This window comes from Oncorhynchus mykiss, chromosome 31, assembly GCF_013265735.2.
Source record: "Oncorhynchus mykiss isolate Arlee chromosome 31, USDA_OmykA_1.1, whole genome shotgun sequence".
NCBI classification, from domain to species: Eukaryota; Metazoa; Chordata; class Actinopteri; order Salmoniformes; family Salmonidae; genus Oncorhynchus; species Oncorhynchus mykiss.
Window position 1 is genome coordinate 24,423,147 of NC_050571.1, and position 20,521 is coordinate 24,443,667.

Below are 20,521 nucleotides of genomic sequence, written 5' to 3' on the forward strand. Positions count from 1 at the left end.
CCACAATTGCCAAGACCAGAGAGCTGTGTAAGGATATCAGGGATAAAATTGTAGACCTGCACAAGGCTGGGATAGGCAACAAGACAATAGGCAAGCAGTTTGGTGAGAAGGCAACAACTGTTAGCGCAATTATTAGAAAATGGAAGAAGTTCAAGATGACGGTCAATCACCCTCGGTCTGGGGCTCCATGCAAGATCTCACCTCGTGGGGCATCAATGATCATGAGGAAGGTGAGGGATCAGCCCAGAAATACACGGCAGGACCTGGTCAATGACCTGAAGAGAGCTGGGACCACAGTCTCAAAGAAAACCATTAGTAACACACTAAGCCGTCATGGATTAAAATCCTGCAGCGCACGCAAGGTCCCCCTGCTCAAGCCAGCGCATGTCCAGGCCCGTCTGAAGTTTGCCAATGACCATCTGGATGATCCAGAGGAGGAATGGGAGAAGGTCATGTGGTCTGATGAGAAAAAAATTGAGCTTTTTGGTCTAAACTCCACTTGCCGTGTTAGGAGGAAGAAGAAGGATGAGTACAACCTCAAGAACACCATCCCAACCGTGGAACATGGAGGTGGATACATCATTCTTTGGGGATGCTTTTCTGCAAAGGGGACAGGACGACTGCACCGTATTGAGGGGAGAATGGATGGGGCCATGTATCGCGAGATCTTGGTCAACAACCTCCTTCCCTCAGTAAGAGCATTGAAGATGGGTCGTGCCTGGGTCTTCCAGCATGACAACGACCCGAAACACACAGCCAGGGAACTAAGGAGTGGCTCCGTAAGAAGCATCTCAAGGTCCTGGAGAGGCTTAGCCAGTCTCCAGACCTGAACCCAATAGAAAATCTTTGGAGGGAGCTGAAAGTCCGTATTGCCCAGCGACATCCCCGAAACCTGAAGGATCTAGAGGTCTGTATGGAGGAGTGGGCCAAAATCCCTGCTGCAGTGTGTGCAAACCTGGTCAAGAACTACAGGAAACGTATGATCTCGGTAATTGAAAACAAAAGTTTCTGTACCAAATATTAAGTTCTGCTTTTCTGATGTATCAAATACTTATGTCATGCAATACAATGCTAATTAATTACTTAAAAATCATACAATGTGATTTTCTGGATTTTTGTTTTAGATTCCATCTCTCACAGTTGAAGTGTACCTATGATAAACGTTACAGATCTCTACATGCTTTGTAAGTAGGAAAACCTGCAAAATCAGCAGTGTATCAAATACTTGTTCTCCCCACTGTAGATTATGTTATATAGAGGTAAAGGAATATAGATGATGTGACATAAAGGAATATAGATGATGTGATATAGAGGAATATAGATGATGTGATGTAGAGGAATACAGATGATGTGATATAAAGTAATATAGATGATGTGATGTAGAGGAATATAGATGATGTGATGTAGAGGAATATAGATGATGTGATATAGAGGAATATAGATGATGTGATGTAGAGGAATACAGATGATGTGATATAGAGGAATATAGATGATGTGATGTAGAGGAATATAGATGATGTGATATAGAGGTAAAGGAAAATAGATGATGTGATATAGAGGAATACAGATGATGTGATGTAGAGGAATATAGATGATGTGATATAAAGGAATATAGATGATGTGATGTAGAGGAATATAGATGATGTGATGTAGAGGAATATAGATGATGTGATATAGAGGAATATAGATGATGTGATGTAGAGGAATATAGATGATGTGATATAGAGGAATATAGATGATGTGATGTAGAGGAATACAGATGATGTGATATAGAGGAATATAGATGATGTGATATAGAGGAATATAGATGATGTGATATAGAGGAATATAGATGATGTGATGTAGAGGAATATAGATGATGTGATATAGAGGAATATAGATGATGTGATGTAGAGGAATATAGATGATGTGATATAGAGGAATATAGATGATGTGATATAGAGGAATATAGATGATGTGATATAGAGGAATATAGATGATGTGATGTAGAGGAATATAGATGATGTGATATAGAGGAATATAGATGATGTGATATAGAGGTAAAGGAAAATAGATGATGTGATATAAACTAACATAGATGATGTGATGTAGAGGAATATAGATGATGTTATATAGAGGTAAAGGAAAATAGATGATGTGATGTAGAGGAATATAGATGATGTGATATAGAGGTAAAGGAAAATAGATGATGTGATATAAACTAACATAGATGATGTGATATAGAGGAATATAGATGATGTGATGTAGAGGAATATAGATGATGTGATATAGAGGAATATAGATGATGTGATATAGAGGAATATAGATGATGTGATGTAGAGGAATATAGATGATGTGATATAGAGGAATATAGATGATGTGATATAGAGGAATATAGATGATGTGATATAGAGGAATATAGATGATGTGATATAGAGGAATATAGATGATGTGATGTAGAGGAATATAGATGATGTGATATAGAGGAATATAGATGATGTGATTTAAATGAATATAGATGTTGTGATATAGAGGAATATAGATGATGTGATGTAGAGGAATATAGATGATGTGATGTAGAGGAATATAGATGATGTGATTTAAATGAATATAGATGTTGTGATATAGAGGTAATGGAATATAGATGATGTGATTTAGAGGGAAAGGAATATAGATGATGTGGTATGGAGGTTAAGGAATATAGATGATATGATATGGAGGTAAAGGAATATAGATGATGTGATATGGAGGTAAAGGAATATAGATGATGTGATATGGAGGTAAAGGAATATAGATGATATAAAGGAATATAGATGATGTGATTTAAAGGAATATAGATGATGTGATATAGAGGAATATAGATGATGTGATGTAGAGGAATATAGATGATGTGATATAGAGGAATATAGATGATGTGATATAGAGGAATATAGATGATGTGATATAGAGGAATATAGATGATGTGATATAGAGGAATATAGATGATGTGATATAAAGGAGTGAAGATGATGTGATATAAAGGAATGAAGATGATGTGATGTAGAGGAATATAGATGATGTGATGTAGAGGAATATTGATTATGTGATATAGAGGAATATAGATGATGTGATGTAGAGGAATATAGATGATGTGATATAGAGGAATATAGATGATGTGATATAAAGGAGTGAAGATGATGTGATATAGAGGAATATAGATGATGTGATATAAAGGAATATAGATGATGTGATATAGAGGAATATAGATGATGTGATGTAGAGGAATACAGATGATGTGATATAAAGTAATATAGATGATGTGATGTAGAGGAATATAGATGATGTGATGTAGAGGAATATAGATGATGTGATATAGAGGAACATAGATGATGTGATGTAGAGGAATACAGATGATGTGATATAGAGGAATATAGATGATGTGATGTAGAGGAATATAGATGATGTGATATAGAGGTAAAGGAAAATAGATGATGTGATATAGAGGAATACAGATGATGTGATGTAGAGGAATATAGATGATGTGATATAAAGGAATATAGATGATGTGATGTAGAGGAATATAGATGATGTGATGTAGAGGAATATAGATGATGTGATATAGAGGAATATAGATGATGTGATGTAGAGGAATATAGATGATGTGATATAGAGGAATATAGATGATGTGATGTAGAGGAATACAGATGATGTGATATAGAGGAATATAGATGATGTGATATAGAGGAATATAGATGATGTGATATAGAGGAATATAGATGATGTGATGTAGAGGAATATAGATGATGTGATATAGAGGAATATAGATGATGTGATGTAGAGGAATATAGATGATGTGATATAGAGGAATATAGATGATGTGATATAGAGGAATATAGATGATGTGATATAGAGGAATATAGATGATGTGATGTAGAGGAATATAGATGATGTGATATAGAGGAATATAGATGATGTGATATAGAGGTAAAGGAAAATAGATGATGTGATATAAACTAACATAGATGATGTGATGTAGAGGAATATAGATGATGTTATATAGAGGTAAAGGAAAATAGATGATGTGATGTAGAGGAATATAGATGATGTGATATAGAGGTAAAGGAAAATAGATGATGTGATATAAACTAACATAGATGATGTGATATAGAGGAATATAGATGATGTGATGTAGAGGAATATAGATGATGTGATATAGAGGAATATAGATGATGTGATATAGAGGAATATAGATGATGTGATGTAGAGGAATATAGATGATGTGATATAGAGGAATATAGATGATGTGATATAGAGGAATATAGATGATGTGATATAGAGGAATATAGATGATGTGATATAGAGGAATATAGATGATGTGATGTAGAGGAATATAGATGATGTGATATAGAGGAATATAGATGATGTGATTTAAATGAATATAGATGTTGTGATATAGAGGAATATAGATGATGTGATGTAGAGGAATATAGATGATGTGATGTAGAGGAATATAGATGATGTGATTTAAATGAATATAGATGTTGTGATATAGAGGTAATGGAATATAGATGATGTGATTTAGAGGGAAAGGAATATAGATGATGTGGTATGGAGGTTAAGGAATATAGATGATATGATATGGAGGTAAAGGAATATAGATGATGTGATATGGAGGTAAAGGAATATAGATGATGTGATATGGAGGTAAAGGAATATAGATGATATAAAGGAATATAGATGATGTGATTTAAAGGAATATAGATGATGTGATATAGAGGAATATAGATGATGTGATGTAGAGGAATATAGATGATGTGATATAGAGGAATATAGATGATGTGATATAGAGGAATATAGATGATGTGATATAGAGGAATATAGATGATGTGATATAGAGGAATATAGATGATGTGATGTAGAGGAATATAGATGATGTGATATAGAGAAATATAGATGATGTGATATAGAGGAATATAGATGATGTGATGTAGAGGAATATAGATGATGTGATTTAAATGAATATAGATGTTGTGATATAGGGGTAATGGAATATAGATGATGTGATTTAGAGGGAAAGGAATATAGATGATGTGGTATGGAGGTAAAGGAATATAGATGATATGATATGGAGGTAAAGGAATATAGATGATGTGATATGGAGGTAAAGGAATATAGATGATGTGATATGGAGGTAAAGGAATATAGATGATATAAAGGAATATAGATGATGTGATTTAAAGGAATATAGATGATGTGATATGGAGGTAAAGGAATATAGATGATGTGATATGGAGGTAAAGGAATATAGATGATGTGAAATGGAGGTAAAGGAATATAGATGATGTGATTTAAATGAATATAGATGATGTGATATAGAGGAATATAGATGATGTGATTTAAAGGAATATAGATGATGTGATGTAGAGGAATATAGATGATGTGATATGGAGGTAAAGGAATATAGATGATGTGATATGGAGGTAAAGGAATATAGATGATGTGATATAAAGGAATATAGATGATGTGATATGGAGGTAAAGGAATATAGATGATGTGATTTAAAGGAATATAGATGATGTGATATGGAGGTAAAGGAATATAGATGATGTGATATGGAGGTAAAGGAATATAGATGATGTGATATGGAGGTAAAGGAATATAGATGATGTGATTTAAAGGAATATAGATGATGTGATATGGAGGTAAAGGAATATAGATGATGTGATATAGAGGAATATAGATGATGTGATATGGAGGTAAAGGAATATAGATGATATAAAGGAATATAGATGACGTGATATGGAGGTAAAGGAATATAGATGATGTGATATGGAGGTAAAGGAATATAGATGATGTGATATGGAGGTAAAGGAATATAGATGATATAAAGGAATATAGATGATGTGATTTAAAGGAATATAGATGATGTGATATGGAGGTAAAGGAATATAGATGATATAAAGGAATATAGATGATATAAAGGAATATAGATGATGTGGTATGGAGGTAAAGGAATATAGATGATATGATATGGAGGTAAAGGAATATAGATGATATAAAGGAATATAGATGATGTGATTTAAAGGAATATAGATGATGTGATATGGAGGTAAAGGAATATAGATGATGTGATGTAGAGGAATATAGATGATGTGATATGGAGGTAAAGGAATATAGATGATGTGGTATGGAGGTAAAGGAATATAGATGATGTGATATGGAGGTAAAGGAATATAGATGATATAAAGGAATATAGATGATGTGATATGGAGGTAAAGGAATATAGATGATGTGATATGGAGGTAAAGGAATATAGATGATATAAAGGAATATAGATGATGTGATTTAAAGGAATATACATGATGTGATATGGAGGTAAAGGAATATAGATGATGTGATATGGAGGTAAAGGAATATAGATGATGTGATATGGAGGTAAAGGAATATAGATGATGTGATATAGAGGAATATAGATGATGTGATATAAAGGAATATAGATGATGTGATATGGAGGTAAAGGAATATAGATGATATAAAGGAATATAGATGATGTGATTTAAAGGAATATAGATGATGTGATATGGAGGTAAAGGAATATAGATGATGTGGTATGGAGGTAAAGGAATATAGATGATGTGATATGGAGGTAAAGGAATATAGATGATATAAAGGAATATAGATGATGTGATATGGAGGTAAAGGAATATAGATGATGTGATATGGAGGTAAAGGAATATAGATGATATAAAGGAATATAGATGATGTGATTTAAAGGAATATACATGATGTGATATGGAGGTAAAGGAATATAGATGATGTGATATGGAGGTAAAGGAATATTGATGATGTGATATGGAGGTAAAGGAATATAGATGATGTGATATAGAGGAATATAGATGATGTGATATAAAGGAATATAGATGATGTGATATGGAGGTAAAGGAATATAGATGATGTGATATGGAGGTAAAGGAATATAGATGATGTGATATGGAGGTAAAGGAATATAGATGATGTGATATGGAGGTAAAGGAATATAGATGATGTGATATGGAGGTAAAGGAATATAGATGATGTGATATGGAGGTAAAGGAATATAGATGATATAAAGGAATATAGATGATGTGATATGGAGGTAGAGGAATATAGATGATGTGATATGGAGGTAAAGGAATATAGATGATGTGATATGGAGGTAAAGGAATATAGATGATGTGATATGGAGGTAAAGGAATATAGATGATGTGATATGGAGGTAAAGGAATATAGATGATGTGATATGGAGGTAAAGGAATATAGATGATATGATATGGAGGTAAAGGAATATAGATGATGTGATATGGAGGTAAAGGAATATAGATGATGTGATATGGAGGTAAAGGAATATAGATGATGTGATATGGAGGTAAAGGAATATAGATGATGTGATATGGAGGTAAAGGAATATAGATGATGTGAGGTAAAGGAATATAGATATGATTTAAAGGAATATAGATGATGTGATATAGGGGTAAAGCATATTTGAGGGTAGTAACATTACATTCTATCTAACCTATATCTATAGTAACATCCTGCACGGTAGTCCTTTCTCAATCACACACACACCATACGCACGTGCACACACACTAACAGATAGATAGGTAGAATCACACTGCAGCATCCACGGGTCTGTCTGCCTGTCTGCCTGTCAGTCTGCCTTTCTGTCTGCCTGTCTGCCTGTCAGTCTGCCTTTCTGTCTGCCTGTCTGTCTGCCTGTATGCCCGTTTGTCTGTCTTCCTGTCTGTCTTTCTGTCTACCTGTCTGAAGGCTATTATCGATTTTTTATCTTAGTCTGGACTTCCCATGATTCCTTGCTCCAGCCCACCAGAGGAAAAGCCGGTTGCATAACGGCAGTTTTTCTGTGTGCTTTGGTGCTGAACTGTGAAGGCGTGTGACTTTGAAAACCCTCCCCTGGGATCCACATGCTTTTAGTTCCACTTTTGCTCAGTCCACTGGAATAACAGGCTGTAGGCCTCTGTGAGTGTTGAGAGGGGTGTGTGTGTGTGTGTGTGTGTGTGTGTGTGTGTGTGTGTGTGTGTGTGTGTGTGTGTGTGTGTGTGTGTGTGTGTGTGTGTGTGTGTGTGTGTGTGTGTGTGTGTGTGTGTGTGTGTGTGTGTGTGTGTGTGTGTGTGTGTGTGTGTGTTTGTGTGTGTGTGTAAAGCTGCAGAAAACACACCAAAAAAGCTAAAATGACTGTAGCCAGTCTTTCAAGGAACAGAGTCAAACCTGAAGGAATCATACATTTTTACTTATGGGCAAGTGTAGAATCCATATGGTGATTTAAAGCAAAAGTGACAACACTCCACACCCTCTCTCTTACCTTCCCATAGCCTAGCATGATGATTCGTACTAGCACCACGTTGATCCTGGCTCCCAGAGAGGGGTCATGGTAAATCTCATTCACCTGCACAGACAAAGACACAGAGACATTTAATAACAGAGAGAGAGAAAGAAAGAAAGAGAGAGAGAGATAGAGACAGAGAGAGACAGAGACAGAGAGAGACAGAGAAAGAGAGAGAGAGAGAGAGACAGACAGAGAGAGACAGAAAGAGAGAGAGAGAGTTGAGTTGGGGAGAAAAAGAAAGAGGATGCATTCTTAGAGATTTTCAGGGAGAGGGAATGAGAGGTGCAAGACAGGATGAGAGATGGGAATATAAAGCTAGAAACAAGGAGGAGGGGAGGTAGAGAAAGAGAGGGAACAGAGGTGTAGTTGTTCTTCCCACTTCTCTTTATCGCCTTGAGAGCGGGAACTGGTTGCTAGGCAACCCCCAAACCAACTCAGGAACAAGGGTGCCCCCTCTGTGTAGTCCCAGACCTAGGCCAGCAACACCACTAGGTCTCATGGTAACGTTCCGAGGAGGGTCCTCTTCACACAGAATCTCCCAACAAATAACCAGGCAGACATGCCAGAACATCCCAATTCGAAACCAAAGATTGCATGGGGAAACCTTAGCAGTGGTCTTAGTGAAGGTAGTTGAGCTCCATCTTGCTAGATACTATTTTGTGTCTGGCGGATGTGTAAACTAGGACAAAAAGTGGATAGGGCGGTGATTTAAGAAAATCAGATGTCCCAACTCCGTTCTTTCCTATATGCCAAACTGATGCTGTCTACTTACAGACGTGTTAAGCTGTTAAGCTGTCTGTCTGTCTGTCTGTCTGTCTGTCTTTCTCTCTGCTTGTCTGTCTGTCTTTCTCTCTGTCTGTCTGTCTGTCTGTCTGTCTGTCTGTCTGTCTGTCTGTCTGTCTGTCTGTCTCTCTGCCTGTCTCTCTTCTTGTCTGTCTCTCTGCCTGACTCTCTTCCTGTCTTTCGCTCTGTCTGTCTCTCTCTCTCTGTCTGTCCTACTTCTCCTTAATGTAGCACAGCATTTCTTCATTATCTTTCACAGCTTTCCAGGAATAACACAAATAAAATTAAATACAACAGCTGTAGACTTTCCCGTGGAATGCTTACTTACGGGCCCATTGCCAACAATGCAGAGTTAAAAAGTAAGAAAAATATTTGCTAAATAAAAAAGGAAATATTTACACAATGAAAAATATAACGAGGCGATACACAAGGAGTACCAGTACTGAGTCAATGTGCAGGGGTACGAGGTAGTTGAGGTAATTGAGGTAGTACAGTATGTACATGTGGGTTGGGGTAAAAGTGACCAGGCAGTCAGGATATATAATAAACAGAGTAGCAGCAGCATATGTAAAGAGGGAAGTGTACAGTATCTACAGTGTGTGTGTGTGTGTGTGTGTGTGTGTGTGTGTGTGTGTGTGTGTGTGTGTGTGTGTGTGTGTGTGTGTGTGTGTGTGTGTGCGTGCGTGCGTGCGTGCGTGCGTTTCTGTGCATTTTTTTCTCTCTCTATTTTTTAAATTGAACCTTTATTTAACTAGGCAAGTCAGTAAAGAACAAATTTTTATTTAAAATAACAGCCTACACCTGCCAAACCCGGACGACGCTGGGCCAATTGTGTTCCGCCCAATGGGACTCCCAATCACAGCCGGTTGTGATACAGCCTGTAATCAAACCAGGGTCTGTAGCGACGCCTCTAGCACTGAGATGCAGTGCCTTAGACCGCTGCACCACTCTGGAGTATGTGTGTGGAATCAATACGAATGTGTGTGTGTGTTTTGTGCATGTGACCATATTGTGTGTGTGTGTGTGTTGGAGTGTCAGAGTAGTATGTGTGAGTGTGTGAGTAGAGTCCAGTGAGTATGTGGGTAGAGTCCAGTGAGTGTGTGGGTAGAGTCCAGTGAGTGTGTGGGTAGAGTCCAGTGAGTGTGTGGGTAGAGTCTAGTGAGTGTGTGGGTAGAGTCCAGTGAGTGTGTGGGTAGAGTCCAGTGCAAGAGAGCCAGTGCAAGAGAGTCAGCGCAAAATCAGTCCGGGCAGCCATTTAGTTAACTGTTCAGCAGAATTATAGCTTGGGGGTAGAAGCTGTTCAGGGTCCTGTTCGTCCCAGACTTGGTGCTCCGTTACCACTTAAAGTGCGGTAGCAGAGAGAACAGTCTATGACTTGGGTGTTTGGAGTCTTTGACAATTTTTAGGGCCTTCTTCTGACAACGCCTGGTATATAGGTCCTTGATGGCAGGAAGCTTGGCCCCAATGATGTACTGGGACGTACGCACTACCGTCTGTAGCACCTTGTGATCGGATGCTGAGCAGTTGCCATACCAAGCGGTGATGCAACCTGTCAAGATACACTCAATGTTTTTTTTGAGGATCTGAGGGCCCATGCCAAATATTTTCAGTGTCCTGAGGAGGAAGAGGCGCTGTCGTGCCCCCTTCACGACTGTGGTGATGTGTGTGGACCATGATAGACACCACCACATAAAGAGAGACCTAAGACAACACTACATAAAGAGAGACAACAACACGTAAAGAGAGACAACACTATACTAAGAGTGACCTAAGACAACACTACATAAAGACAGACAACACTACATAAAGAGAGACCTAAGACAACACTGCATAAAGAGAGACAACGCTACATAAAGAGAGACAACAATATATAAAGAAAGACCTAAGACAACTTTACATAAAGAGAGACAACACTACATAAAGAGAGACATAAAACAACACCACACAAGGAGAGACAACACTACATAAAAAGAGACAACACTACATAAAGAGAGACAACACTACATAAAGAGAGAAAACACAACATTAAGAGAGACCTAAGACAACACTGCATAAAGAGAGACACGCTACATAAAGAGAGACAACAATATATAAAGAGAGACCTATAAGACAACACTACATAAAGAGAGACAAGACTACATAAAGAGAGACAACACTACATGAAGAGAGACAAAAATACATCAAGAGAGAAAACACTAAATAAAGAGAGACCTAAGACAACACTACAAGAAGAGAGACAACACTACATCAAGAGAGAAAACACTAAATAAAGAGAGACCTAAGACAACAGCACACAAGGAAAGACAACACTACATAAAGAGAGACAACACTACATAAAGAGAGAAAACACTACATTAAGAGAGACCTAAGACAACACTGCATAAAGAGACACAACACTAAATAAAGAGAGACAACACTAGATAAAGAGAGACAACACTACATAAAGAGAGACAACACTACATAAAGAGAGACAAGACTACATAATGAGAGAAAACACTACATTAAGAGAGACCTAAGAAAACACTACATAAAGAGAGACAACAATACATAAAGAGAGACAACAATACATAAAGAGAGACAAAACTACATAAAAAGAGACAACACTACATTAAGAGAGACCGAAGACAACACTACATTAAGAGAGACAATGATACATAAAGAGAGACCAAACTACATAAAGAGAGACAAAACTACATTAAGAGAGACAACACTACATAAAGAGAGACCTAAGACAACACCAAACAGAGAGACAACACAACATAAAGAGAGACAGCACTACATAATGAGAGAAAACACTACATTAAGGGAGACCTAAGACAATTATACATAAAAAGAGAAAACACTAGATAAAGAGAGACCTAAGACTACACTACATGAAGAGAGACCTAAGACAACACTACATAAAGAGAGACAAAACTCCATAAAGAGAGACAAAATTACAGAAAGAGAGACAACACTACATAAAGAGAGACATAAGACAGCACTACAAACTGAGAGACAACACTACTTAAAGAGACACAACACTATATAAAGAGAGACAACACTGCATAAAGAGAGACCACACTACATAAAGACAGACAACACCACATAAAGAGAGAACAAAGACAACACTACATAAAGAGAGACAACACTACATAAAGAGAGACCACATTACATAAAGAGAGACCACACTACATAAAGAGAGACAACACTACATAAAGAGAGACAACACTACATTAAGAGAGACAACACTACATAAAGAGAGACAACACTACATAAAGAGAGAAAACACTACATAAAGAGAGGCCTAAGACAACACTACACAAAGAGAGACAACTCTACATAAAGAGAGACAACACTACATAAAGAGAGTAAACACTACATAATGAGAGACCAAACTACATAAAGAGAGGCCTAAGACAACACTACACAAAGAGAGACAACAATACATAAAGAGTGACAACAATACATGAAGAGAGACAACACTACATAAAGAGAGAAAGCACTACATAAAGAGAGACAACACTACATAAAGAGAGACAACACTACATTAAGAGAGACAACACTACATAAAGAGAGACAACACTACATAAAGAGAGAAAACACTACATAAAGAGAGGCCTAAGACAACACTACACAAAGAGAGACAACAATACATAAAGAGAGACAACAATACATGAAGAGAGACCTAAGACAACACCACATAAAGAGAAACAACACTACATAAAGAGAGACAACACTACATAAAGAGAGAAAGCACTACATAAAGAGCGACAACACTACATAATGAGAGACCAAACTACATAAAGAGAGACAACACTACATTAAGAGAGGCCTAAGACAACAATACATAAAGAGAGACAACGCTACATAAAGAGAGACCACACTACATAAAGAGAGACAACACCACATAAAGATAGACCTAAGACAACACTACATTAAGAGAGACAACACTACATCAAGAGAGACAACAATACACGAAGAGAGACCAAACTACATAAAAAGAGACAACACTACATTAAGAGAGACCGAAGACAACACTACATAAAGAGAGACAAGAATACATAAAGAGAGACAACACTACATAAAGAGAGACAAAACTACACAAAGAGAGACAACAATTTATAAAGAGAGACCTAAGACAACACTACATAAAGAGAGACAACACTACATGAAGAGAGACAAAAATACATAAAGAGAGACCTAAGACAACACTACATAAAAAGAGACAAAACTACATAAAGACAGACAAAACTAAATAAAGAGAGAGAACAATACATAAAGAGAGACCTAAGACAACACTATAAGAAGAGAGACAACACTACATAAAGAGAGAAAACACTAAATAAAGAGAGACCTAAGACAACAGCACACAAGGAAAGACAACACTACATAAAGAGAGACAACACTACATGAAGAAAGACAACACTACATAAAGAGAGAAAACACTACATTAAGAGAGACCTAAGACAACACTGCATGAAGAGAGAAAACACTAAATAAAGAGAGACAAAACTAGATAAAGAGAGACAACACTACATAAAGAGAGACAACACTACAGAAAGAGAGAGAACACTACATATAGAGAGACAACACTATATAAAGAGAGACAACACTACATAAAGAAAGACCACACTACAGAAAGAGAGACAACACCACATAAAGAGAGACCAAAGGCAACACTACATTAAGAGAGACACCACTACATAAAAAGAGACCTAAGACAAACATACATAAGAAGAGACAACAGTACATAAAGAGAGACAACACTACATAAAGAGAGAACAAAAATAACACAACATAAAGAGAGACAAAACTACATAAAGACAGACAAAACCATATAAAGAGAGACAACACTACATGAAGAGAGACCTAAGACAACACCACACAAACAGAGACAACACTACATAAAGAGAGACAACACTACATACAGAGAGACAAGACTACATAATGAAAGAAAACACTACATTAAGAGAGACCTAAGAAAACACTACATAAAGAGAGACAACAATACATAAAGAGAGACAACAATACATAAAAAGAGACCAAACTACATAAAAAGAGACAACACTACATTAAGAGAGACAGAAGACAACACTACATAAAGAGAGACAATGATACATAAAGAGAGACCAAACTACATAGAGACAAAACTACATTAAGAGAGACAACACTACATAAAGAGAGACCTAAGACAACACCAAACAGAGAGACAACACGACATAAAGAGAGACAGCAATACATAATGAGAGAAAACACTACATTAAGAGAGACCTCAGACAATTCTACATAAAAAGAGACAACACTAGATAAAGAGAGACCTAAGACAACACTACATGAAGAGAGACAACACTACATAAAGAGAGACCTAAGACAACACTACATAAAGAGAGACAAAACTACATAAAGAGAGACATAAGACAGCACTACAAACTGAGAGACAACAGTACTTAAATAGACACAACACTATATAAAGAGAGACAACACTACATAAAGAGATACCACACTATATGAAGACAGACAACACCACATAAAGAGAGACCTAAGACAACACTACATAAAGAGAGACAACACTACATAAAGAGAGACCACATTACATAAAGAGAGACCACACTACATAAAGAGCGACAACACTACATTAAGAGAGACCGAAGACAACACTACATAAAGAGAGACACCACTACATAAAGAGAGACCACACTACATAAAGAGAGACAACACCACATAAAGAGAGACCTAAGACAACACTACATAAAGAGAGACAACACTACATTAAGAGAGACAACACTACATAAAGAGAGACAACAATACACGAAGAGGGACCAAACTACATAAAAAGAGACAACACTACATTAAGAGAGACCGAAGACAACACTACATAAAGAGAGACAAGAATACATAAAGAGAGACAACACTACATAAAGAGAGACAAAACTACATAAAGAGAGACAACAATATATAAAGAGAGACCTAAGACAAGACTACATGAAGAGAGACAACACTACATAAAGAGAGACAACACTACATGAAGAGAGACAAAAATACATGAAGAGAGACCTAAGACAACACTATAAGAAGAGAGACAACACTACATAAAGAGAGAAAACACTAAATAAAGAGAGACCTAAGACAACAGCACACAAGGAAAGACAACACTACATAAAGAGAGACAACACTACATGAAGAGAGACAACACTACATAAAGAGAGAAAACACTACATTAAGAGAGACCTAAGACAACACTGCATAAAGAGAGAAAACACTAAATAAAGAGAGACAACACTACATGAAGAGAGACAAAAATACATAAAGAGAGACAACACTACAGAAAGAGAGAGAACACTACATATAGAGAGACAACACCATATAAAGAGAGACAACACTACATAAAGAAAGACCACACTACAGAAAGAGAGACAACACCACATAAAGAGAGACCATAGACAACAATACATTAAGAGAGACACCACTACATAAAAAGAGACCTAAGACAAACATACATAAGAAGAGACAACACTACATAAAGAGAGAACAAAAATAACACAACATAAAGAGAGACAAAACTATATAAAGAGAGACAACACTACATGAAGAGAGACCTAAGACAACACCACACAAACAGAGACAACACTACATAAAGAGAGACAACACTACATAAAGAGAGACAAGACTACCTAATGAGAGAAAACACTACATTAAGAGAGACCTAAGAAAACACTACATAAAGAGATACAACAATACATAAAGAGAGACAACAATACATAAAGAGAGACCAAACTACATAAAAAGAGACAACACTACATTAAGAGAGACCGAAGACAACACTACATAAAGTGAGACAATGATACATAAAGAGAGACCAAACTACATAAAGAGAGACAAAACTACATTAAGAGAGAGACAACACTACATAAAGAGAGACCTAAGACAACACCAAACAGAGAGACAACACGACATAAAGAGATACAACACTACATAAAGAGAGACCATATTACATAAAGAGAGACCACACTACATAAAGAGAGACAACACTACATAAAGAGAGATAACACTACACAAAGAGAGACAACACTACATAAAGAGAGACAACACTACATAAAGAGAGTAAACACTACATAGTGAGAGACCAAACTACATAAAGAGAGACAACACTACATTAAGAGAGACCTAAGACAACAATACATAAAGAGAGACAACAATACATGAAGAGAGACCTAAGACAACACCACATAAAGAGAAACAACACTACATAAAGAGAGACAACACTACATAAAGAGAGACAGCACTACAAAAAGAGAGACAACACTACATAATGAGAGACCAAACTTCATAAAGAGAGACAACACTACATTAAGAGAGACCTAAGACAACACTACATTAAGAGCGACAACACTACATAAAGAGAGACAACGCTACATAAAGAGAGACCTAAGACAACACCACAAAGAGAGACAACACAACACAAAAAGAGACAGCACTACATAATGAGAGAAAACACTACATTAAGAGAGACCTAAGACAATTCTACATAAAGAGAGAAAACACGACATACAGAGAGACCTAAGACAACACTACACAGAGAGACAAGACTACATAAAGAGAGACAACACTAGATAAAGAGAGACTGACTACAACACTACATAAAGAGAGACCTAAAATGACACATATAAAGAGAGAAAAAACTACATAAAGACGGACAAAAGTATATAAAGAGAGACAACACTACATGAAGAAAGACAACAATACACGAAGAGAGACCAAACTACATAAAAAGAGACAACACTACATTAAGAGAGACCGAAGACAACACTACATAAAGAGAGACAAGAATACTTAAAGAGGGTCTACACTACATAAAGAGAGACAACACTACATAAAGAGAGACAACAATACACGAAGAGAGACCAAACTACATAAAAAGAGACAACACTACATTAAGAGAGACCGAAGACAACACTACATAAAGAGAGACAAGAATACATAAAGAGGGTCTACACTACATAAAGAGAGACAAAACTACATAAAGACAGACAAAATTACAGAAAGAGAGACAACACTACTTAAAGAGAGACCTAAGACAGCACTACAAACTGAGAGACAACACTACTTAAAGAGACACAACACTACATAAAGAGAGACAACAATACACGAAGAGAGACCAAACTACATAAAAAGAGACAACACTACATTGAGAGACCGAAGACAACACTACATAAAGTGAGACAAGAATACATAAAGAGAGACAACACTACATAAAGAGAGACAAAACTACATAAAGACAGACAACACTACATAAAGAGAGACCACACTACATAAAGAGAGACCTAAGACAACACTACATAAAGAGAGACAACACTACATAAAGAGAGACCACACTACATAAAGAGAGACCACACTACATAATGAGAGACAACACCACATAAAGAGAGACCTAAGACAACGCCACATAAAGAGAAACAACACTACAAAAAGAGAGACACCACTACATAAAGAGAGACAACACTACATAAAGAGAGACAAGACTAGATAAAGAGAGACCTAAGACAACACTACATAAAGATAGACAACACTAGATAAAGAGAGACAACACTACAGAAAGAGAGAGAACACTACATATAGAGAGACAACACTATATAAAGAGAGACAACACTACATAAAGAAAGACCACACTACAGAAAGAGAGACAACACCACATAAAGAGAGACCAAAGGCAACACTACATTAAGAGAGACACCACTACATAAAAAGAGACCTAAGACAAACATACATAAGAAGAGACAACAGTACATAAAGAGAGACAACACTACATAAAGAGAGAACAAAAATAACACAACATAAAGAGAGACAAAACTACATAAAGACAGACAAAACCATATAAAGAGAGACAACACTACATGAAGAGAGACCTAAGACAACACCACACAAACAGAGACAACACTACATAAAGAGAGACAACACTACATACAGAGAGACAAGACTACATAATGAAAGAAAACACTACATTAAGAGAGACCTAAGAAAACACTACATAAAGAGAGACAACAATACATAAAGAGAGACAACAATACATAAAAAGAGACCAAACTACATAAAAAGAGACAACACTACATTAAGAGAGACAGAAGACAACACTACATAAAGAGAGACAATGATACATAAAGAGAGACCAAACTACATAGAGACAAAACTACATTAAGAGAGACAACACTACATAAAGAGAGACCTAAGACAACACCAAACAGAGAGACAACACGACATAAAGAGAGACAGCAATACATAATGAGAGAAAACACTACATTAAGAGAGACCTCAGACAATTCTACATAAAAAGAGACAACACTAGATAAAGAGAGACCTAAGACAACACTACATGAAGAGAGACAACACTACATAAAGAGAGACCTAAGACAACACTACATAAAGAGAGACAAAACTACATAAAGAGAGACATAAGACAGCACTACAAACTGAGAGACAACAGTACTTAAATAGACACAACACTATATAAAGAGAGACAACACTACATAAAGAGATACCACACTATATGAAGACAGACAACACCACATAAAGAGAGACCTAAGACAACACTACATAAAGAGAGACAACACTACATAAAGAGAGACCACATTACATAAAGAGAGACCACACTACATAAAGAGCGACAACACTACATTAAGAGAGACCGAAGACAACACTACATAAAGAGAGACACCACTACATAAAGAGAGACCACACTACATAAAGAGAGACAACACCACATAAAGAGAGACCTAAGACAACACTACATAAAGAGAGACAACACTACATTAAGAGAGACAACACTACATAAAGAGAGACAACAATACACGAAGAGGGACCAAACTACATAAAAAGAGACAACACTACATTAAGAGAGACCGAAGACAACACTACATAAAGAGAGACAAGAATACATAAAGAGAGACAACACTACATAAAGAGAGACAAAACTACATAAAGAGAGACAACAATATATAAAGAGAGACCTAAGACAAGACTACATGAAGAGAGACAACACTACATAAAGAGAGACAACACTACATGAAGAGAGACAAAAATACATGAAGAGAGACCTAAGACAACACTATAAGAAGAGAGACAACACTACATAAAGAGAGAAAACACTAAATAAAGAGAGACCTAAGACAACAGCACACAAGGAAAGACAACACTACATAAAGAGAGACAACACTACATGAAGAGAGACAACACTACATAAAGAGAGAAAACACTACATTAAGAGAGACCTAAGACAACACTGCATAAAGAGAGAAAACACTAAATAAAGAGAGACAACACTACATGAAGAGAGACAAAAATACATAAAGAGAGACAACACTACAGAAAGAGAGAGAACACTACATATAGAGAGACAACACCATATAAAGAGAGACAACACTACATAAAGAAAGACCACACTACAGAAAGAGAGACAACACCACATAAAGAGAGACCATAGACAACAATACATTAAGAGAGACACCACTACATAAAAAGAGACCTAAGACAAACATACATAAGAAGAGACAACACTACATAAAGAGAGAACAAAAATAACACAACATAAAGAGAGACAAAACTATATAAAGAGAGACAACACTACATGAAGAGAGACCTAAGACAACACCACACAAACAGAGACAACACTACATAAAGAGAGACAACACTACATAAAGAGAGACAAGACTACCTAATGAGAGAAAACACTACATTAAGAGAGACCTAAGAAAACACTACATAAAGAGATACAACAATACATAAAGAGAGACAACAATACATAAAGAGAGACCAAACTACATAAAAAGAGACAACACTACATTAAGAGAGACCGAAGACAACACTACATAAAGTGAGACAATGATACATAAAGAGAGACCAAACTACATAAAGAGAGACAAAACTACATTAAGAGAGAGACAACACTACATAAAGAGAGACCTAAGACAACACCAAACAGAGAGACAACACGACATAAAGAGATACAACACTACATAAAGAGAGACCATATTACATAAAGAGAGACCACACTACATAAAGAGAGACAACACTACATAAAGAGAGATAACACTACACAAAGAGAGACAACACTACATAAAGAGAGACAACACTACATAAAGAGAGTAAACACTACATAGTGAGAGACCAAACTACATAAAGAGAGACAACACTACATTAAGAGAGACCTAAGACAACAATACATAAAGAGAGACAACAATACATGAAGAGAGACCTAAGACAACACCACATAAAGAGAAACAACACTACATAAAGAGAGACAACACTACATAAAGAGAGACAGCACTACAAAAAGAGAGACAACACTACATAATGAGAGACCAAACTTCATAAAGAGAGACAACACTACATTAAGAGAGACCTAAGACAACACTACATTAAGAG

At 36.4% G+C, this 20,521-nt stretch overlaps 1 protein-coding gene across 2 annotated transcripts in view; it reads right to left on the reverse strand.

Annotated features, from left to right (window-relative positions):
• LOC110504815 (A disintegrin and metalloproteinase with thrombospondin motifs 2) overlaps window positions 1-20,521 on the reverse strand; it is a 250,376-nt gene that overhangs the window by 35,528 nt on the left and 194,327 nt on the right. For both annotated transcript variants that reach the window (XM_036969571.1, XM_036969572.1), the window contains one exon: window positions 8,318-8,401. In XM_036969571.1, coding sequence (XP_036825466.1) covers window positions 8,318-8,401 — 84 coding nt within the window. The remainder of the gene's footprint in view (window positions 1-8,317; window positions 8,402-20,521) is intronic.